Source organism: Sciurus vulgaris (genome assembly GCF_902686455.1).
Source record: "Sciurus vulgaris genome assembly, chromosome: 3".
In the NCBI taxonomy this organism is placed as follows: domain Eukaryota; kingdom Metazoa; phylum Chordata; class Mammalia; order Rodentia; family Sciuridae; genus Sciurus; species Sciurus vulgaris.
The window spans coordinates 160,053,951-160,078,322 of NC_136463.1; the positions used below are offsets into that span (position 1 = coordinate 160,053,951).

At 33.7% G+C, this 24,372-nt stretch overlaps 1 protein-coding gene across 4 annotated transcripts in view; it reads left to right on the top strand.

The window, feature by feature from the left end:
• CREB1 (cAMP responsive element binding protein 1) overlaps positions 1 to 24,372 on the top strand; it is a 62,772-nt gene that overhangs the window by 32,259 nt on the left and 6,141 nt on the right. For all 4 annotated transcript variants that reach the window (XR_013762347.1, XM_079130696.1, XM_079130695.1 and 1 more), the window contains 3 exons: positions 989 to 1,131; positions 5,259 to 5,441; positions 7,352 to 7,502. Coding sequence is in view for 3 of the 4 variants with exons in the window: in XM_079130696.1 (XP_078986822.1) it covers positions 989 to 1,131; positions 5,259 to 5,441; positions 7,352 to 7,502 (477 nt within the window). In the remaining variant the exon portion in view is untranslated. The remainder of the gene's footprint in view (positions 1 to 988; positions 1,132 to 5,258; positions 5,442 to 7,351; positions 7,503 to 24,372) is intronic.

Consider the following 24,372-nt stretch of genomic DNA (forward strand, 5'->3'; position numbering starts at 1 on the left):
TTTAAGTTTATGAAATCTAGCCCCTGTGTCTTGATTATAGGAAGCTATCCACTAAAGTTATTATGATACATATGCAAGGTTGGGAAATGGGAATTAATTGATAATACAAGGTAGATTTTTATTGGAACTTTCTATCTTTATAGTAATAAATTTTTGTATCCAGAGGAAGTATTTGAAAGGCATTCTACTTGATCTCAGTTGGCTTGATATTTTTAGTAGCAATTTAGCTGAAAAACAGAAATTATGCTTATTGAGTTTTTAAGTTACAGAACATTAACAGATTACCCTCATGGATAGGAGAATAAATAAGCTGAAACAAATAGTGTAAAATGTTAGTGATAACTGTAAAACTTCTGAATTTGAGTATAAAATAAAATCAAATCAGTTATTCAAGTATTAGATTTTGGATTAAAAATCATTTGAAAAAGATACTTACGCTCTTTATCACTGATGTAATACAGTTGAGGCAGGGGGAAGCCAATACACTGTAAGGCTATATTAGTAAAAATTTAGTGTCTAGATTAAAGAAGGGAATTAATCCCACTGCTCAGACTACATCTGGAAAATACCTAAAGAGGAAATGAACTATATCCAAGGAGGATGACCAAAATGGTTTCACAATAATTTGAAACATTGCAGAGAGAAGACTAAAAATTAAAAATGACATTAAAATTGTCATGCAAAAGAGAACTAGATTAATTTGCAGGTCTAGAATAGTAACCTTTTTTTTATATATAAGAAATATATCTTCACATTACAGTTTTCTATATACACACATACATACAAATAATGTACTTGTAAATATATATGGTTTTATTTGTTTTGTGTTTTCTAGTTCTTGTATTTGATATCATTGATTCTTTTGGAGGTTATTCTTAAAATTCTTAAATGTTAAACTTCTGACCACTTTTCTACCAATGTTCTAATCTTCGTTATTTTTATTCAAACAGTAAATACTTTTGGTTAATGTAGTTCTCTATTTTTCTAGGAAAATTCTGAATGACTTATCTTCTGATGCACCAGGAGTGCCAAGGATTGAAGAAGAGAAGTCTGAAGAGGAGACTTCGGCCCCTGCCATCACCACTGTAACAGTGCCAACTCCGATTTACCAAACTAGCAGTGGACAGTATAGTGAGTAATAGATTTCTGTTTTATAAAGAGAAAATAAAAACTGTTTTATTCTCTTTAAAAGAAATCGTAATTACCAAGTCTGTTATATTTCCTCTACTGTTCAATATGCAGAGGTCTGTAATAGGAGTATTTTCTTCTAAGTTCTAGTCAGGATGACTCAGACATATGTGAGCTGTTGACATGTTCCTTTGTTTTATGCAGATGCATAGTCCAAAGTTTTTTGAAGAACTGAATGAACCTCTGGAGATTTTAGTCCTCAGGCTGGTGGGGGTGTAGCTCAGTGATAAGAGTACCTAGCATGCATGGGTCCTGGATTCAATTCCCAGCACCAGGGGGAAAAGAGATTTTAGTCTTCATATGATGTTCAGGAAGAGCATGAGTTTTTTCAGATGAAGGAAATAAATCATACTTTGACTATGTTTAAGGCCAAAAATGTTCTTATTCACTTATTTTCAATAATTTGTCTTACCTTCCAAAATTGCATTTAAAAATCTTCATATTTAATAATGTTTCAAATCTGGGTGGGGTTGACTTTGTTGTAGTCTGCCAGCACTTTCACTTATTACTCCTTTTCATGTAAAAGGTAGTATAGCAAATTAAGATTATGTAAATACAAGGACTACTAAAATTAACTGAATACTTGTTTTTTGGCTCACACGAAGCAGAAGTTTGTCTTACAAAATTATTCAAGTTTCCATTTCACGATGTCTTTTGTCTGGCACTTAGATCACTCTTCTTATCTCTTATGTTTTCTTATCTTCACCTAGATATTATAAAGTACTTTTGAATTTTGCTTTGGTTTGATCAGACACATTTATGTGAATGGTACTCTTTTTTTTTTTACTCTGCACCTTTGCCTTTCAGTGTGCCTCATGCATGATACCTAGGTTACTAACTTTATTTTTAAACCAGTGTCAGTTTGCCTAATAGTAATTTGCATTCTAACCATATTAGAAACAGATTTCCCAAGCAGCAAACTTTTTATCACCCCTAGAGCTAAAATTTTTGATGGTGGGACCAAGCTACTGGTTTACTATTAAAGCTTAATAAGCTTAGTTATCCTTTTTTTTCTTTCTTAAGTTTTTTGTTGACAGATGCAAAGAGGTACCTATCCATAGCTCTGTGTGAGTGTGTGCATGTATGTGTATTTTTAGTTTAAGATTGATGTGTATCCAGGTAAATATAGTTATTCAAGATGTGACTTTACAACATGGATACACGACCTTTATTTTTGCTTACGTTAGCATATTGGGATATGATATATTCTTATTCGTAACAGTCACAAATGCAGAACTTTCTAGTTTTCACTTGAATTAGAAAGTATGCTTTTTAGGAAAGAGATCAGAATCTGAAAGAGGGAAGTGAAGTTTAGAGAAGTTCCATTATCCCCCTAAATGTTTGATTCTGCACACCCCACCAAAAATAACTAATTTCAAGAGATTCATTTTTTGAGATTTTTTTTAAAGCTCTATTTTTATTTCTTATCCTCTCTATATAGGCACACACAGTTTTGATAGAACTAGTTTAACATTGTGTTCTTGATTTTTTTTTTCATTAAGGAACAATATAACTAATATATGTACAACATTTATAATTCTTAGCTCATAAAATGAACATGTGGTTGTCACAATTCAAGTGCTAAAGGGTTATAGTATTAATAAAACTTTAAAATTCTCTCATTCCTCCCCAGTAGTAGGAGTGAAATATCCCTCTGTTCTTTTCCTTCTATGTTTACATGTCTTGTACATATACATGTACATATATAGAATCTTAACTAAGTTTATATTTAGTGTATTTCCTTAAATCTAGATTTTTTTAGTAGAATCATCATGTAAACCTAGAGACAGTTACTTCTATCTTTTCATTTTTGTTTTAATGAATTTTGTTTTATTGAAACTCTCAAATCCTTTAGGAGTAATCAAATGTATAAATCATTATTATAGAGAAAAAAATATTTTCAACAGGACCAGACTTCAGTTTTCAAAGTACTTTCATATACGTGACCTTATTTAATGTTTACAGCAATTATATTTTGTGGCTACAACTAGATGTTTTTATTTTACAGAAGTGATAACAGAATTAAATAATGATTTAGTAATAGAACTTGGACTACAGCACAAATATTTTCAAGTATAGTTTTTTTATTCCTCCCTCCCACATCTAATTCATGGCTGTATAACCAAAAAGAAATAATGTGTTAAATATAACTCTGTGTGAAATTGTAGATTGATTTTGTTAACCTTCTAATTCTTTCAAGTAATCTTGCAAAATTAATCTAAAAGTAATTCTTATACATTGCATTTTTCCCCTTGCCTGAGATTTACTAAAGTGGATAAATTATATATTTCAGTGTCTTAATGTCCACAAGTATCATTTTGCTAAACTAACCAAATAACTATTAACTCTTTTTATTTCCCATTTGAGCAGTGAATAATCATTTTTCCATGTACTGATGACTCAGGATATTAGTTTCCCAGAGCTTGTAGACAATTGATTCCAAACTAATTCCCTTTTAAAAAAATTTGTTTTGTTATGTTTTTAATTGTAGATGGACACAATGTCTTTATTTTATTTATTTATATGGTGCTGAGGATTAAACCCAGTGTCCCATGCATGCAAGGCAAACACTCTACCACTGAGCCACAACCCCATTTCCCCCAAACTAATTCCCTTCTAATGGACAGTACTATATTTAAGTCAGACCTGTTGATCTCGTATTTTTTATTTTTCTCTTAATTCATTTAAAACTCTTTTGTGGTTTTATGTGTAATATTGTGATTTTTGCTCCTTTTGTTTCTAGAAAACCTGACCCTCAGCAGGGAGATTTGTCTAGGAATCAAATTTCTTAATGTTGGTATCTAAAGGATTGTGTCTGCCAAATAAAAGAATAACTTCTCTTTTTATTAACTTTTCCCATGTACCATAGCATACAGGTGATTTCAGTTCTTTATAAAGTCAAATATCTATTAATATGAACATTGATTAATTTATCAGATGAAAAGCAAGTGTGGTTAATTAGTAATAATCAAGCAAAGGTCCTATACGAAAATGCTGAGATATATAGAATAGAAATGACAGTAAATTTTTTTTTTTTTAACATCAGGGATTGAAGCCATGGGTGCTGAACCACTGAGCTACTTTCCCAGCCCTTTTTATTTTTGATTTTGAAACAGGGTCTCAGTAAGTTGCTTAGAGCTTCACTAAGTTGCTGAGGCTGGCCTTGAACTTCTGATCCTCCTCTCAGCTACCTGAGTTTTTGGGATTGCAGGCATGCACCATTGCACCAGTTATTTTTTTCTAAATAATGATCTTGAGCTCTAATTTTAAGCTCTACAAGAGATTTCTTGTGCTGAGTTCATAGATTTTTCATTTGTTTCATTGAGCGGACTTTTTTTTTTTTTTTTTTTCCGATGTGTTCTGTGTTCCTAATGCTGGTCCTGAACTCTTTTAAGTTCAAATGATCCTTCTGCCTTAGTATCCCAAGTAGCTGGAACTACAGGTGTGTGCCACCCCACCTGGATTATTGAGTAGACTTTTGATGCATTTTATGAATTGCTAGAAGAGTTAAATGGAATGTACCGATGAGCTGTTTTATTGTTTACATTTTAAAATAACCATTTATTGGGTGCCTGTTACATGCCCACCACTGTGCTGAGTGGATAAAGGTGTAGAGAAGAAAAATCACATTTTCTACACTCAAGTAATTTATTTACTGTTCGCCCAACAAATATTAAACAATTAATATATTGTTAATATATTATTATTATTATCATTATATGGTTAATACTAGAATAAAGCAGTGTGGATCATAGGCAGGACCTCTTTGGAACCAAATAATTCCCAAAGGAATTTGATATTTTCCCACTTACCTGTTTCTAAAAAATTATTAACTGGCATTGTATTATAAATTATAATGCAGTTTAGAGAATGCATCTCTGTGGTAGAAATTGGATGTGGTTTTCCTGAGTAGAAAGTTACTTGGGGGTACCAAGTATCATGGTGATATTACTTGCTGTGATATTTCTCCTAGATGATGCCTTACAAATTATTCTACATTGAATTTAGTGTCTTAAAGGTCTTACATGGTATTAATTAAACTTGTAACAATAAAATCCATTGGGTTTTAGTTGCCATTACCCAGGGAGGAGCAATACAGCTGGCTAACAATGGTACCGATGGGGTACAGGGCCTGCAAACATTAACCATGACCAATGCAGCCGCCACTCAGCCGGGTACTACCATTCTACAGTATGCACAGACCACTGATGGACAGCAGATCTTAGTGCCCAGCAACCAAGTTGTTGTTCAAGGTAAGGGAATTCAGAATTCACAGGTGTGGTAAATTCTCTGAAAGATTAAAATTTTATAAACTCAGAAAAAGTAAGTATCACATTACAAAGCACAACTAAAATGTAGTTAATTTTTCTTTGATATAGATAATATTTTCCAGAACTCTTCCATTATCCCAAAATTGGACCAAAATGTCATGGCATAAAAACAACTATTTTCAGTATTTAAAAATTTAATATCTATCTTTAACACTTTTACTATTTGGGGACAGGAGAAATAGGGTAGATTAGAACAAAAGACAGTGAAATCAGAAGTTAGGAAGGATGGATTCTTAGATGTAATTCTGCATGGATCTGCTTTGTGACTGAGCAGGATCCAACTATTCTGGGCCTTTTTGTTTGTTTTTTGTTTATCAAATGAAATTGTGCTAAATCATGTAAGAATTTCGGAGGTCTACAATTGTTTGTTTTGTTTTTATTCAAAAGAAATTTAGGTCTTCTTTTCTAAGATTATTTTTATTTGGATAAAAACATTACATTCCAAAAGAGCATACACCAGTGTATAAGTCCACTGGTCCTGGAAAGAAAAGTAGTAGTTAAATCCTTGAGGAATTATCAAATAGATTTTTTTTCTGTTTTGTTTTTTTGTTTGTTTGTTTTTTTAATTTTTTTGTTATATTTATTTCAGGAATCTATGGATAGGAGTTGACTGTTTTTCATTGAATCCATTTGACTATTTCATCAATATAAATTTATGCCAGATTGGAAATTTATAGATTGAGGAAATTATAATGTTTCTAAAAATATTTTCATTAATAATGATGCATTTTGCCTATGTTAGGTAATGACAGTTCTATCCCTACGCCATGGATAATTATTTTTGGATAATCCTAAAACACTGACTAGAGAATCATAATTTATTTGAAGGGCCCTACTGTAATTACAGAATATATTCTGTTATTAAACAAATAATATTTGAAAAAGATAATATTTTGCTTATTAATGGGAATAAAACACCTTTTCACTTTACATGCAGGTACTCAAAAAATGTAAAGCAGGATGTCAGTGAATTTGAATTCTGAACGTCAGTTTGAAGATGGTAACATGTTTAGTATATAAATCTTTTCCACTCAAACTACACATTTTAATTGATATTGATATCTAATATGAATAATTTTATATAAAAATCGTCAAATTCTTTCAAATGTTAGGTTCCTTATTAGGTGAGCATATTATTAAGCTGATTTTAGAAGCAATTTGACAAACAGTGATTGTTTCTTTTCACAAATGGTAGATTGTTTAGTTAGGAAATTAAAACTTAGAGTTTATCTAGCCATTATCATTTATATTAAACAATGTTTACAAATAATATAATTGGCATCAATTGGTACACATTTTCATACTTTCAGTTTTGTTTGAATTAGAAATTTACAGTAGTTGACCATAATGCTTTATTTTCTCTTCCATTTTGCTATTTTATGAAAAATCATGGTCGTTTTTATGTCGTGGCAAGAGTCTACTTGAAATTTTTTAATATGAATTTACCAATATCAAAGGAAGACATTGAGGACTATACTCTATCTAGGAAGATCATCCAAGCTGTGCCCTACTTCCCTTTTAGACTTAAGGTTGGTAAGCATGTTAACAACAGAATAGAACTACATTCCAATGAAAGACATATATAAGACCCAGCAGACATAGGTTAAGACATCTTTCACTTGAGTGTCTATACGAATAAATACATTAAATTGGGGTTTATTTCTCAGTAAAGACCCAAAAAGTGATTTTTTTCAACATTTTAGCCAGAATCATCTGTTCCTTATTGTTTCTTTTCTAATTCAAAAAGTATGTTTAGACTGATGATTGACACACATAGTTGAATCAAGTCATGTTGTTTCTGTGTCTTACACCTTGTTCACCATTCTTTTCAGCTGCCTCAGGAGATGTACAAACGTATCAGATTCGCACAGCACCCACTAGCACCATTGCCCCTGGAGTTGTTATGGCATCCTCCCCAGCACTTCCTACACAGCCTGCTGAAGAAGCAGCACGAAAGAGAGAGGTTCGTCTAATGAAGAACAGGTATGTGTAATCCATTTACTTAGATTGTTATGGCTTGAGTATGTCCATAGATTCTGCCAAATGTGTTTGACATCTGATAACAGGATCTTTGCCTTGAATTCCACTCCTACTCCCCATAGAATTGATGGATCTCACTAAAACTTTATTTAATAAATTCATGTGAAGTGACTAATGGGATTGTGGGTTAGGCTAAATCATAAAGCAGTTTTCATGCAGTTTCCTCACAGGAGATTTAATGTGCAGCTTTTCTGTGTTCATACTTTGCTCCAACCAACAAGCTAGATTATTTAAAAATTTTTTCATGAGTAGTATTGTTCATGTTCAAGAGTATTACATGTGTATTAACATTAAATGTTAAATGTTAAATTTTATTAAATTTATGTGTAATAAAGTAAATGTATCAATGACCAATATTTTCTTTACTCAAAATAGTAACTTAATACCATGTTATTGACAAAAACCTTAAAATAGGTAGTCTTGAATGAGGAAAATACTACTTATCAAAATCTATGAAATACAGACAAAGCCATTCTTAGAAATTAACTTCATTGCTATAAATGGTTTTGCCATCAAAATAAAAGTAAGTAAGTACTTTTTTTTTTTTTTTTTTTGGTATTGGGGATGGGGTATTCTGCCTCTAAGCTATATCCTCAGCCTCTCTTTTATTTGAGACAGGGTCTCAGTTACCCTGACTGGCCTCAACCTTGTGATTCTCCTACCTCTGACTCCCTGGTTGCTAAGATTACAGGCTTGTTCCCACATGCCTGGCATAGTTTAAGATTTTAATATGAAAAGGACTAAGACAAACAGAAAAAAATCAAAATAAAGATGTACGAAGATATAAAAAGTTTTAAATTGGTGAAAATATTTTACTTTTTTACCCCAGGGTTCTTAATTCTGTGATAAAGTCAAAGAAACAGATTGAATTTGGAAGATATAACTTTGTGTCTGGCTCCACCCTTGAGCTGTGACTTTCAGAGAACCTATTAATCTTCTGAACCTCAGTTGTCTCCTTTGTAAAACAGGATTCCACCATCTACCCAAAGTGGTGATCTAAGGGGTCAAATAAGATTATTTCCCTGAAAGTACTTTGTAACCACAGTGCTCTGAAACATAAATGTTTCTTTCTTGAGCAATTTCATATTTCAGCAGGTCAGTCTCTTTGTTTCTAAAATATTTTTAGCTGTCACTGTGTTAATAAATTATTATCTAAGCTGTTAGCAATGGCAGAACCATTTTGGGATTAGGGGAAAAGTTGCAAAGCAGCAGAGTGACTTTTATTTTATATGTTCTTCATCAATCAGTGATTTTCTTTTTAAATATTTAAATTATAATTCTAAACAAAAGTATAAAAGCCGCATTCTTATTCTAAAGTATTTTAAAATATAAATTAAATTTTGCATTTAAATATTTTCAGTTTTAAAGTATGTAAAAGGAAATGCTTAACCCTTTTTAAAGTTAGAAATAAGTCAAATGTTTAAGAAGCCTCAAGCAAAAGCTTAGTTATAAAATTTTAAAAACAGCACTTACTAAAAACAGTTCAAAGTACACATAGCAGAGCAATCAGAAAAATAAGTCCTTCTGATTATTAAAAACAGCAGAACTTCAGATTATGTCTATGTAGTTTGGTTCTGGGACAAAAGGTGTTTCCCCCTATGTAGAAAAAACTGCAGAGGCAGTATAATTGCAGTGCATGATTTGGACTTACTCTTAATCCTTTCCAATAGTTGAATAAACTCTAGTATCCTTTCGAAGGAACAAAACAGGAAAAAAGGTTTGTCTTTTTTGGTTGTTTTGTTTTTTGTTTTTTTTTTTGTTTTTTTTTTTTGTAGTGTGTAAGATGGCCTCACTATTGCTTCTTATCTGCTCTGTTGTATAGAGACTAACCCATATCACTGCCCATTTGTGAAAACTTGCTCCTTTGGCAAATTTAATTTCCTTTATTCTTTAATAATTTTTCCTTCAGATTTATAACCCCCTCTGAGAGCCCCATCCCCCTCTACAACACATTCTGAGTTAGGGAAAGAGCTACAGTTCTTAACAATCTTTATTTAAATGAGATCTACAGGGAAACCACCTGATTAACCATGTACTCTGATAAAATACTTTTGTTTGAATTTAGTTAGTTCCCTTTTTCCTTCGTTATCAGATTACTGCTGCTTCTACTTTCTCAGCTTTCAATCAAATATGGCTTCTGTGACCATCATACCATGTATACATCTATAAAAAGGTACAAATCCACACCCAAAACACACACTTGGCAAAACACACTTTGTTTAACTTCACCTCTATGGAGTGTGTACCACTTCTGACTGCTCATTACTCCTGCATACTTCTTTGGCTTATTCACCACCTGGTTTTCTGACTACTTTTCAAATTTTCTCGTGGAACTTTAATCCATATTCATGTATTTCAGATCCGCCTATATGCAGGTATCTAATAATTCTATATATTCTGACTTTGACCTTTCCTCTGAGGTACTGTTTATTAAGTTCCACTATGTATGGGCAGTTCTAGGTTATTATATATACATGATTAATTTTTCCTACAGTGAAGTAGAATTTTATTCCCACAAATAACCAAAGAGAAGTTAAATATGTTGCCAAAGCTCACACCTTTTAAGAAACTGATAGAATTGAGATTTGATCCTGTGTGTGCTGCCAAAGCCTGTTAACCTGCTACTTCACTGCTGTGGCACTCTTACTAGAGCCCATGGCAGTGGAATGTGAATATATAACACAGGAAGTGAATTATGGAATGCTTTTCTTGGGTGTTCATTTTGCTCAAAGATTAGAGACAAGTAAAAATTATTTTTAAGGTAAAAATAAAAGATTCAGAAGAAATTCACACTGTAGTAGTGCCTTTGAATCATGACCCCAGAATCCCCATAAATTTCCTGTTATAATGAGTACTTTTAGAGAAGCACTCCTCTTGACATATTCACCAGAGTGAATGTCTTTTATATACATCAAACATAACCTGTATTAAATTAAACTTGGACAGGAAAGTTTGAACTCTAAAATTCTACAGTCTCCAATAGCCATTTATTCCAAAATGAAAATAAGTGATAATTATTCTGAAAGAGAAAATATAGATGGTTGTTATATTTATTTGTGTTGCTACAGTAACAATCACAAAATCTCACTGTCTTAGAACAAACATTTCTTCCTCAGTTATAAGTCACATTTTGGTAGGTGCAAGTCACTTGCCTATGGCTCTTCTTCACATGCTGTCTGGTTCATGGATCCCAGCCCAAGGAGAAGCAGCACCTCTGAGACATGCCTTTCTTGTGACAACAGGAAAAGGGCAATGCTTTTTAAAGCATCTGCTTGACTGTGGTGAACATCATGTCTACTCGTGTTCCATTGGACACAGCACAGACAAGGACAAACCCAAAGTTAGCAGACTGGATGATAGCTCTCTCCATAGGAAGGAAGGAGGGAATGATTGCAAAAGTAATATAATTTACCACCCTTGTTTATATGTACCATTAGCATGCAGAGGGGGGTTTTAATAGCAGACTTGCAAGGACAAAAATAAGGAAAAGTTAAACAGATCTATATAAATTTACAAAGCAAACAAACTGGAACTATTTTAACAGTTTCAGAAGACTGATGAAGATATGAAGGTAGATTCACAAACAATAGGGTAAAAAGTATTTAAAATTCCAAACAAAGTATATTTAATATGAATTAAGATATTTTCATTCAACTACATACAGCTGTTCATTAAAAAAGAAAATAGATGTATTTTTTTGCCAAGGAAGATGTTCTTAGTGGACAAAAGCAGGTTACTCAAGAGTGTATGTGTTTTTGTTTTTAAAAATGTATTATTACACAGGTAAAATATGCTCATTATAAGTAAATTAGAAAGCATAAGCTAAAAATATCGCATCTATTTGGACCATCCAAAATATTAGAGTATATTTTTCCCCAATACAAAGAAATATATATATACATTTTTATGAGTTATTTTTTAGTTGTAGATGGACACAATACTTTTATTTATTTTTATGTGGTGTTGAGGATTGGACCTGGTGCCTCACAGGCAGGCACTCTACCACTGAACTACAACCCCAGCCCTGCATACATCTTTTTATTTTCAAATAGCTTTAGACTTATAAGTTGTAAAGGTAAGTTTCCAATACCTTTTATTCAACTTCCTCTAATTCTAGTATATTACATAAGCAGAATACAGTTATCAAAACTAAAAAATTCCTTGGTATAAAGCTATTAACTGAATTATATATTTTATTTAGATTTTTCCATTTTTTATACTTATATTTCTTTTCTTTTGCAGAATTCAATCCAGATACCACATTGCATTTATTTGTCACATTTCCTAGTCTCCTCCAATCTGTTAAAAGTTTTTATATGCTTGTTATTCATAGCCTTCTATATTTGGCACTTTTGAAGAGTAGGGATCTGACTTCTTTTAGTATCCTGTGGTGGTTTACTATGCCCTTCTCATCACAACATATCAGGAAACACATACCAGCAAGACTTATTACTGGTGATATTAACATTGATCAGTTGGTTAAAATACTATCCATGGTATCTCCACTGTAGAATTATCATTTTTCTCTTTATATACTGCATTCCTTAGAAATGATTTCACTAAGTGCAGCCCACACTTAAGGGGAGGAGTATCAAAGAATTTGTGGTCACATGTTACAACCACCACAGTAGTTGTTTTTTAGAGAAAATGTTTGGAAGCTATGCAAGTATCTCCCTGTAAGTTTTACCCACTGATTTTAATATAAATCAAGTGTCCCTTATCCAAAATGCATAGAACTAGAAGTGTGAGATTTCAGAGTTTTTCTGATTTTGTTAATATTTGTATAGACTTAGCCAGTTAAGCATCTTTAGTTAGAATATCTAAAATCCATAATTTTCAAACTATATTCACCAGTGAATCATAACCACTGTAATTATTACTATGCTATTCTAATGGGAATTTTCTACTTTTCTCAACCTTTCTACTTTTATTAACTGATTTTTTTCTGTAAGAACAGTTTGTCCCTTCTTCCCATTTATTTACATCAATATAGACTCAGTAATTGAGAGGGGTTTATAATTTATTACTGTCATTGTTATATTGTTCAGATTGTTCCAACTTTAGTCATTGGGAGCTAGCTCTCGTACAGCTTTTCTGTGTCCTTTGAACATGCCCTCCACCCCCGCTTTTAAGCACCTTCCTCTCTGGTGCTACCAGATTAACTAGACTCAGTTACTCATCTCATTTTCTGTTTCTTAGCCTTGGAATCAGCCATTTTTTCAGTGTGCCTTTGTTCCTTTTTATTGGAAAATACTATTTAGAAACCCAGAACTGGGCACTAGATTATGCTATTCACCACCACGTACACACTTGTAGGACCTCACAACATAGAACTAGGAAATACGTGTACATACACATCCTTATTTCTATATCTCTACTTGTATACGAAAGTGAATAAATTCATGGTAACATCACTGACTAATCCATATAACCACAGGGTTCGTTTTAGCCTCCCCCTTGAGGCTTATTTGTAACTTCTTTTTCCGACAGAAACTTGGCTTACATATTTGTATAACTTTGTGTACATGTGTAGCAGGTTCAGAGTTGATAGTGAGTACCCCTGTGAGAAACTAATTTACTTCATTACAGTGCAGTGTTTTATATACATTTTTTGTTTTCAGCCTTGTATTGTGTGAAAGTGCTGTTTTCCAAAGGTACTTAAAACTACATTTCTCCACCCTGCTTAGTGAAATTATGTCATACATTTGTAATTAGATTAGATTTGTCACCATCTTTACTCAGTCTAGGATTCCCCAACATCTTGTTTTTTCTTAAATTTGCATATAGCAAATTCCTTCTTTTTTATAGTTTTATGACTTTTGACAGATGTGTGGTGTCATGTATCTACCGCCATAATGCCATATAGAATAGTAATACTACCCTAAAAATACTCCCTTGTGATACCCCTTTGTAATCAGCCTCTACCCCTTCCCTGAGTCCCTGGAAACCACGGAACTGTTTACATCCTTATAGTTTTGCCTTTCCCAGAATTTCATATAAACAGAATGACAATATGTAGCTTTTTATATCCATTTAATGCATTTAAGAGTCGTTAATATTATTATAGGAATCAGTAGTTGGTGTTATCACTAAACATTTCATTATATAGATATACTATGTTTTGGGTTTGTTTTTTTTTTAAATCCTTTTACCTTGAAGTTTATCTTGATTATTTCCAATTTTGGAGGAATAAAGTTACTATATATATTTAGATAAAGGTTTTTATTTGAATTTTCAGTTCACTTGGGTAAATATTTAGAAGGAAGTTGACAGGGTAGAATGTAGATATATATTTAACTTTTATTATAAATTCCCCAGTTGTTTTCCAAAATGGCTGTACCATTTTGTATTCCCACCAGCAATATATGAGAGTTCTAACTACTTTATATCATATACCAGAGCTTGATATTATTAGGTCCTTTTCTTTTTTTTCTTGTCCTACAAAGTATGGTATATAAATGGTATCTTGTTGTGGTTATAATTGGCATTTCCCTAGTAACTAATAATGTTAAGTATCTTTTATGTGTTTATTTGTGTATTTTCTTTGTTCTTTTCCATTTTTTACTGGGTTAATATTTTTTATTTTGAGAGATCTTTATTCTGGATACAAGTCCTTTGTTGGATATTTTAATAGTGAATATTTTCAGTCTGTAGCTTTTCATTTCTTAACACTGTCTTTTGCAGAACAAAAGGTTTTCATTTTTATAAGATCTAGTTCATTAATTTTGTTCTTTTATAGGTCACCCTTGTGCTACTGTATGTAAGAATTATTTGCCTAACTCACAATCACACAGATTTTTCTCCTGTTTTCCATTAAAAACATTATAGTTTTGTTCTACATTTAGGTCTGTGATCCCTTTGAGTTAACTTATGTGACATGTGAGGGATGTATCAAGATTCATTATTTATATATGGATATCCATTTGTTCTGATACCATTCAAAAAGACTATTGAATTCCCTTTGCTCTTTTTTCAAAAATTAATGGACTATATTTGTCTGAGTGGGTCTTTTTTCTGGGTTAACATCATCTCACTGATCTGTGTGTCTATACTTTTCACCAGTTTCACACAATCTAACCCTAACCCTAACCACAGCATCATAGGAAGTCTCACATTTTACTGAATCCTCCAACCTCTAGGATAGAATCGTTTTGGATTTTCAGATAAATTTAAAATCAGCTTGTTAGTGTCTATGGAAAGCTTGATTGTCTTGAGTCTATACATCAAATTCAAGAGAACCGATTCTTAACAATACTCTTCCACACTATGAATACAATAACTTTTCACTTCTTTTCCAGCATACAGTTTCTGCGCATATTTTGTTAGATTTACACCTTAAGTACTTCTGAGGTTTCTGCTCTTGTTTTGTGGCAGGTACTAATAAATAATAATACTGTTGAAATAATACTCAACAGTTCACTGATGGTATAATAGAAATAAAACTAACTTCTGAGAATATGGGGAAAAAGCAAACCCAGTTTCTGTTTTTTGTTTGTTTTGGTACTGGGGAATTGAACCCAGGGGCACTCAACCACTGAGCCACATTCCAGCCCTTTTTCATATTTTATTTAGAGACAGGGTCTCGCTGGGTTGCTTAGGGCCTGAGCCTCACAAGGTGGGATTACAGGGCTGATTGATTACAGGGCTGATTTGATTACCACCAAACCTGGCCAAACCCAGTTTCTGTAGTCTCACTGAACATATAAACAGAAGACTATTGAGAGGCTGGGGCTGTAGCTCAGTGGCATAGCCTAGTATGTGCAAGGCACTGGGTTCAGTCCTTAGCACTACATAAATTTGTTTTTTTTTTTTAAAAAGACGACTATTGTAATCAAAGTGTGGGGAGTTTTTCCCCACGACACCAAGCAGTCAATCAGCTCTACAGGGGATACCAGCTGGGTATCCTCTAATTCAGAAATAATTCTGAGGGAGATAGCTTCTGATCCTACAGATTGGCTTGATCCCACCAGACCATCCCTTTACTTTACTTCACATGCTCATTGCAAGCTCTAGGTTATTTTTTCTGTGATCTCGACTAACCTGCTATTAATCAGAGTTCCTATGACCCTCTTCTTGGTTTGAATTAATTTGCTAGAATAATTTGTAGAACAAAGGGAAACACATTTGTTTACTGAGTGTCACAAAGAATATTTTACAGGATACAAGTAAACAGCCAGATGAAGAGATACGTAAGGCAAGGTCTGGAAAGGTCCCAGATTCTCCTGGAGTTGGGGCATAACACTGTACAGGCACACAGTATGTTCTTTTTCATCCTTCTGGTAGCCTCCCTGTGTTTAGCTGTTCAGAAATTTCTCAACCAATCTTTTTGTGTTTTGATGGAAGTTTCATTATATAGACATGATTGATTAAATCATTGGACATTGGTGATCAACTCAACCTTCAGCCCTTCTACCTCTTTGTCATGGAAGATGAGATGTTTCTGGACAAGGGTCCAAGGAGTTCCCAGGGCAGAGGGGAGAATTCAACTCAGGATATGCAGGGTTCTTGGCATACATGATGGAAAAGAATTTAAACTTGAGATAGACAAGAGGTATATTTAGAAAATAAATACATATTCAAGGGAGAATCCAGGCTATCTCAAATGAGAAGCCCTGCCTTGGACTGGGATTCAATATTTATAGGACTATAGTCAGGAACAGGACTGGAGGTGGTACCAGGGTGTATCTACACAGTTTCATACCGGTTTAAAACTCAGTCTATTGCTATCTTTATCCTAAATCCCTGTCTCACCCTGAGGTTCAGAAATAGGACTCAAAGTCCAACCTTCTAATCTTACCTTGGTCTTTCTGGTCTTCATCCTGAATCTGTGTAGGGATTGCCAAGCCATCTGTCAGCTCATTAGCAAACAAAACGCCATCCCATGGAGATTCCAAGCATTTTAGGAATTATGCCCAAAAGGAGGACCAAATAAATATATTGACCTTTAATTTACCCTATGACCTTTCTAAATTTACTTAGTTCTAGGTTTTTTTTGTGGGGCGGAATGGGGGTCAATGCTTTGGAAGGTTTTTTGTTTGGGTTTTTGTGATTGGGATTTTCTACATGTTATCTATAAACTAAGTTCTAATTCTTTCCTTCTTGTCTGTATGCATGCCTTTTATTTCCTTATTTCAGGGTTAAGGATTTATCTCAGTATGATGTTGAAGGGTGATAAAAGAGGATTTCCTAGCTGGGTGTGGTGGCGCACACCTGTAATCCTAGCAGCTTGGAATGCTAGGCTAAGGCAGGAGGATGGCAAGTTCAAAGCCAGCCTCAGCAACAGCAAGGTACTAATAAGCAGCTCAGTGAGACCCTGTCTCTAAATAAAATACAAAATAGGACTGGGGAATGTGGTTCAGTGGTAGAGTGCCCCAGAGTTCAATCCCTGGTACCAAAAAAAGAGAGAGAGAACTTCCTTGCCTTGTTCTACCTTTTCACACGATTACCCCAAATTTAATGGCTTAAACACCACAAATTTGTTATCTTGCAGTTCGGTAAGATCAAAGGCCACCATGGATCTCACTAGGCTAAAATCAGGGTGTTAGCAGGGCTACATTCCTTCCTAGAGATTCTAGAAGAGAATCTGCTTTATTGCCCTTTCCAGCTTCTAGATGCTACCCAGCATTCTGTGGCTGTTGGCTACCCCCCTCTCTGTCTTCTTTCTAATAGTCACATCTTCTGCCTCCCTCTTCCACTGTTAAAAACCTTTGGGATTACAATGGACCCACTTAAGTAACCCAACCTTAATTCCCCTTAGCTTCATCAGATAAGACTCAAGATTTCAGAGATTAGGACATAGACATTTTGGGGGAACCATAAAAAAACCAATAACTATAGGTTCTTAATGAATGTTCTTTATAAGGTTAAGAAAGCTCATTCCTATTTTTCCGGAAGTTTTTATCATAAATCATTGATCATGGTCAATGCTGTTTTTGAATCTATTGAAATGCTCATATAGTTTTTCTTAGCATGCATTACTTGGAATGTACTCCCACTTGGTCATGATATATTTTCATAAATTTATTTATTAGGGTAATGCTTACCTCACAAAATGAGTTGTAGCCAAGCACTGTGGCACACTCCTGTAACCTCAGCAACTCAAAATAAAAAGGGCTGGGGATGTGACTCAGTGGTTTAGTGCCCTGGGTTCCCACATACACACACAAAAAAAAAGAGTTGGAAGGTTTGCCCTTTCTTTCCTGTAAGAGGTTGTACAGTCTCGGCATTGTTTATTCCTTAAATGTTTGGTAGGGTTTGTCATTGAAACTAACTAGGCCTGGAGGTGGGTTTTTTGTTTTGTTTTGTTTTGTTTTTGTCAAGGGGGCGGGGGAGGGCAATTCTGCCTATTTGTTTGGTTTTTAACTACAAATATAGTTAGACGTGGTGGTGCATGTCTGTAATTCCAGTGACTCAGGAGGCTTGAGGCGGGAGGACCACAAGTTCAAGACCAGGCTGGGCAATTTAGTGAGACCCTATCTCAAAATAAAAAATTATAAAGGGCTGGGCATGTAGCTCTGTGGTAGAGCACCTCTGTGTTCAGTCTCCAATACCTCCAAATAAATAAAGTACAAGTGGAGTTTATTTAATAGATATGGGGCAATTCAGACTATTTCTTTAGTGAGTTTTAGAAGTTTGTGTTTTTAAAAAATTGGCCCATTTCTCCTAAGTTGTCAAATTCATGAATGTAAAGTTATTTGTAGTATTTACTTACTGTTTAAATGTATGTAAGGTCAGTAAGAATGCCCCTTCTTTCATTCCTGATAGTTATAATTTGAGTTCTTTAAGCAACCAGTTTTTCAATTTCTTTTTATAATTAACTTCATTGATTTGTACTCCGATCTTTATTTCCTTTATTTTCTTTCTTTGGTTTTAATTGCTTTTTTTTCTAATTTAAGGTGGAAGTTAAGTCATGAGTTGGCAAACTTTTAGTAAATATTTAAAGCCCTACAGGCCATATGGTCCCTTTCAAAACTCAGCTCTGCTATTTTAACAGGAACATAGCCATGGATAATATATAAACAGAAGAGTTTGGTTACATTCTAATAAAACTCCTATTTACTAAAACAAGTAGCAAGATACAATTTGGCATCCCCTGACATAAATGAATGATGTAAGACATTCTCTTCTAACATGAGTATTTGAGGCTATAATATCGATCCAAACATTAATTTATCTGCATCCCACAAATTTTTATTTGTTGTGTTTTTATTTGCATTTAGTTAAATACTTTTTCTTACTTTTGAGACTTCTTTTTTGAAGTCACTTAGAAATGTTTAATATTTAATTTTTCAAATAATCAAGGACTTCAAAACATATGTTGTATTCTAGTCTCTTAAATAGCAAGTGTCATATAAATGTCAAATAGATGTAGTCAGTTAATAATATCAATTTGTCTTCACTCAGCGAAGATAAAATAGGTAGAAGATAAGTTTTCAACTATATTCATAAATTTGTTCATTTCTTTTTTAAGTTCCATCAGCTTTTGCCTCCTGTGTTTGTTAAAGCTCTGTTAAGAGCATATACATTTAGAATTATTGTCTTAGAGGATTAATCCCTTTATCATTACATATTGTCCTTTTTTATTCTTGACAGTTCTCTTGCTTTGTATTGGTATGACCAGAGATGTTGCATGGAACAGTTTTTGTGTCTGGCAGTGGGCACTTACTTCCTATGAGAAAGGAGGGAGTTTACTGCAATCTGGAGGAGGAGTTGGGCTGTTTTGTGAGTCATTAGGGCTATTGTCCTTGTACCACAGGCTTAAAATACCTGGAGAACTAGCATGTTTCTAAGGTGGGGAGTAGTTTCCAGAACAATATCTGTTTGATTCTAAATTTCCTATCTTCCTTTTGTGTTGTGCCTTACATAGGGTCTGTCTGCAAGCTCATTTCTTTCTTCTCCCTTTCCCATTAGCTTTCTGTTGTTATTTGAAATTGTTGTCCTAATTAAGACTAGGTTTTAGGCATGCTTGTATTTCTGTTGATCTCATGGGGTAGGGTCTTCTCTTGCCCCTCCTTTAACAGGGCCTCAGACATTCCCCAGACTGTAGTGAGTACTCACCAGTGATCTAAGGCCACTGGTGTTCAGTGGATTAACTTTTTGTTCCAAAATGAAAATAAACTCCCCATAGAGTTTCTTGTCCCTCCCACTCTAATGTTCCCAAGGTCTGTGCCACAGTGAATCCTCAAAGGACTCTTTGCAGTCTTTTCTATGCGTGACTGATAGCATGTTCATGGAAAAAAGCCTTTGAGAGCACTCAGACTTCCTAATTACAGTAGTTTTCAAAGGTTAAAAACTGATCCACCAGCTTACCCTCACTCTGGACTTTATCAGATTTTTGCCTATTTTAGGAGAAATGGTAAAAAATTATTTTTACCATTGTCCAGTTGCCTCTATCCAAGGTGAGTATGTTTTTGTCTCCTCCCTTTCTGAGGCATTGTCTCCTTAAATTTTAGATCACTTTGCTATGTAGCCTTAGGTCTCTGATAGATTTGAAAACACTCATAAATTTGGTTACTCTTTTTTCCATCGTAAGGGTAGGAGTAACATTCTTTGTGCTTCTCTACATCTTAGGGTAGAAGCCAGAACCAGTGTGCCGATTTTTAAATTAATATAATTCATGTGGGCGAAGACTGTAAAGATCTGTACAAATTTAAAGGCAAACAAGAAAAAACACATAATAAGGAAGAACTGAAGGTGCTCAAAGAAGAATAAGTAAAACAAAATAAGAATATCATAGAGGCAAAGAACTTTTTTCTAAAGCATGCCTAATAAACCAGTTTGAGAATTTACAGGTCATCTGTTTACATGAATTCTTAGAATTACAAAATCTTATTTTTGTATAAAAAGAGACATCAGAGGTCACGTTAATGTACACACTGAGTCCCCAGACCAGTCCCTTGGGTGGGTTCTTTCATTCTTTTGTTCTTAAAAATATCTTGTTAGAAAGTTTCAAGAAGCTTTAAGAGGCAATCTTTAAGCAAGAGATTCTTTTAAAATTTTATTTTTCATTTGAACGTTGTATTCTACTTTAACATATAGTATTTATTTTAATATTAAAATGCCTACCACCTCATCAGTTAATGCTTTAGAATGATACACCATATTTTTTCTTTGCATATGCCTTAATACAAAGCTATCGTATACTCTAGTTTAGGATGAGTTTTGTTTTATTTTTTCTTTATTTTTAAACAGATGAGTATGCAGTTCTTGAATGGGGAAGGACCCACTAGAAACTACTCAACTAGTTAGTGTAAAGGTCAGGATCTGAACCCAGTATTTCTGATCCCCAGTTTAGAACTCTTGCTAGTATACCATAATATTATATTAAATTTGTATCCAAGTTGGTTTGTTTTAAACTGTGAGTAATGAGTATCATTGTATACATCAGTGTTATTAGAAATACATTTAGTATTCTCCCAGCCCAGAGAGAGTTAAATTTAGAACATGCTGTGTGGAATTCCTCTTTGGAGGATCTCGATTCACATTAGTACATTGAAAGGATCTAGGAGGTCTTACAAAAAGAAGTAAGTTAATTTTCTTAGCCCAGTGTTTCATATTTCTTTTGAGGAATATATCTTTCACAGTACTGCAATATATGAAACTTTGGAAACTTAACAGGTAGATATAGCATTCATTTGGGCAGTTCAACTCATAGACCATAAATTCTCATGTAATAGAGAAGAGAAAAAAGACTAGTCAACTGTAGTTGAAATTAGACTTGTGAATACACATATATCCTACACGTTCTCTGAGTGTTAGAATTCACCAAATATAGAACATCCAAATTGACTTGTAACTCATTCCCACTATCGTCCTTTTTAGATTACCACTTACCTCTGACCCCAAAGCACCTCTTGACTTGCTTTCTTCAGTGTTTATTGGAATGTTGGGCCATTTTCAACCCATTTCCAAGCAGCTTTTCAAATGGCAAAGTGGATTATGTGCATGTCTACATGGAAAAAAACATTACATGCAGCACTCCCCATCAGCTTGCATTAGAAGCAGATATTCTAAATTGATAGTGTAAAGAAGGAAAACATTAATGGAATTACTGCTAACATTAATGGAATTATCCTACCATTCGAGTTATCTAGAAATAGTAGGTAACACTTTAACAGAAAATAATATTTCATGTACTTTGTATGTGTTAACATTTATTCCTCATAAACCTTTTGAGGTAGATCGCATTTACAGTCAGAAAACTAATGTTAAATAATTTATCTCTGCCTTACGTACTTGGTAAGGGATAGAAACCACTTATACCCAGGAATCTGGCACTGAAGATATTAACTACTACACTGTTTCTTGACCCTGATGTAAATGATTGATTGTAAATTGCAGGGGTTTTCATATTTTAAAGATTTAAAATCTTTTTGCTTTTAACTCATTCATTTAACAATAAGTACCTATCTTTTATTGATCCCACTAGACTGAGGATATGAAAAATAAGATACAGCTTTTGATCACATAGAGCTAAAAAAGTTTATAGTTATCAGTTTATCAAATAAACTTAATTTAGTTTATTAAAATTAATAATTTTTATTTTTAACTGTGGTTAAAAAAAATACAACATAACACAGAATTTAACGTTCTATTTTTAAGTGTATAGTTCAGTAGGGTTAAGTATATTCTGATCAGGATGGAACAGATCCAGAACTTTTTCATCTTGCTATACAGACATACTATACCCATTCAACAACTCTGAATTTTCCTATCTCCCAACCTGTGGATTCATCTATATTATAGCAAGTGTCAGAATTTCTTTCCTTTTAAAGGCTGAGAAATATTCCATTGTATGCACATACCACATTTTCTTTATCTGTCAATTAGTGAACACTTGATTTGCTTCTATTTCTTGGCTGTTTTGAATAATGCTGCTTTGAATACTATACCTGTCTCTTTGAGATCTTGCTTTCAATTCTTTGGGGTATATAGTGATACGTGGAATTGCTGAATCACATGACATATCTTTTTGTAATTTTTCAAGAAACCCCCTTCATAGCAGCTGTACTGTTTTACATTCCCAACGACAGTCCAAAAAGTATTCCAGTTTTATCATGTCCTCCTCAATAGATATTTTCTGGTAGTGGTAGGAAGTGTTAGTTGTCTTTGATAATAACCATCCTAATGGCTGTGAGATAATTGTGGTTTTGATTTGCATTTCCCTATAGATTAGTTGATGTTGAACATCTTTTCATATGTTTATTGGTCACATGTTTATCTTCATTGGAGAAATATCTATTCAAGTCCTAAGCCCATTTTTAATTTTAATTTTTTATTTGTTGTAATTAGTTATACATGGCAGGAAGATGCATTTTGACACATCCATAAATGGAGTATAGCTTCTCATTCTTCTGGTTGTACATGATGTAGAGTTACACCAGTCATGTAATCATATATGCACATACACATAGAATGTCTGATTCATTCTGCTGTCCTTCCTATTCCCATGTCCCCTCCACCCCTTTCACTCCCATCTGGCTAATCCAAAGTAGCTCTATTCTTCCCTACCCCACCCAACTTTATTGTGAATTAGCATGTGCATATCAGAGAAAACACTTGCCCTTTAATTCTTTGGGATTGGCTTTTTTCACTTAGCATGATATACTCTAACTTCATCCTTTTCCCACAAATGCCATAATTTCATTCTTCTTTAAGGCTGAGTAATATTCCACTGTGTATATGTACCACATTTTCTTTATCCATTCATCTGTTGAAGGACACCTAGTTTGGTTCCATAGACTGGCTATTGTGAATTGAGCTACTATAAACATTGATGTGGTTGCATCACTATAGTATGCTGATTTTAAGTCCTTTGGGTATAAATTGAGAAGTGTGATGACTGAGTCAAACAGTGATTCCATTCCAAGTTTTCTGAGGAATCTCCATTCTGCTTTCCCGAGTGGTTGCATCAATTTACAGCCCTACTAACAATGTAGTGTACCTTTTTCCCCACATCCTTGCCAACATTTACTGTTGCTTATGTTCTTTTTTTTTTTCTTAATTTTTTTTTTATTTTTACAGACTGCATTTTGATTCATTGTACACAAATGGGGTACATCATTTCTTTTCTATGGTTGTGCATGGTGTAGATTCATACCATTTGTGTAATCATACATGTACATAGGGTAATGATATCTGTCTCGTTCCACCATTTTTCATACCCCCCCCCATTTCCCTCTACGTAATCTAAATAAAGTTCCTTATATTCTTGATAACTGCTATTCTGACTGGAGTGAGATGAAATCTCAGTGTAATTTGTCTTGCATTTCTCTAGTTGCTAGAGATGTTGAACATTTTTTCATATATTTGTTGATCGATTATGTATCTTCTGTGAAGTGTCTCTTCAGTTCCTTAGCCCATTTATTGTTCGGTTGTTTTGTTGGTGGTGTTTTTTGAGTTCTTCATATCCTAGAGATTATTGCCTTATCTGAGGTACATGTGGTAAAGATTTTCTCCCAGTCTGTAGGTTCTGTCTTCACATTATTGTTTCTTTTGCTGTGAAGAAGCTTTTTAGTTTGAATCCATCCCATTTGTTGATTCTTGATTTTACTTCTTGCGTTTTAGGGTTCTTGTTAAGGAAGTCAGATCCTAGGCCAACATGGTTAATGATTGCAGTTCTAATCTCAGTATAGTTCTGATTTACATCTTCCTGCATGCTGAGGATATTGACCATTTTTTCATAATTTGCTGGCCATTTGTATATTTTCTTTGAAAAGCACCTTTTTAGATCTTTTGTCCATTTATGGAGTATATGCAGTTAGTAGTTTGGTTAAGTTTTTTTAGTTCTTTATATATTCTAGCTATTAATCCC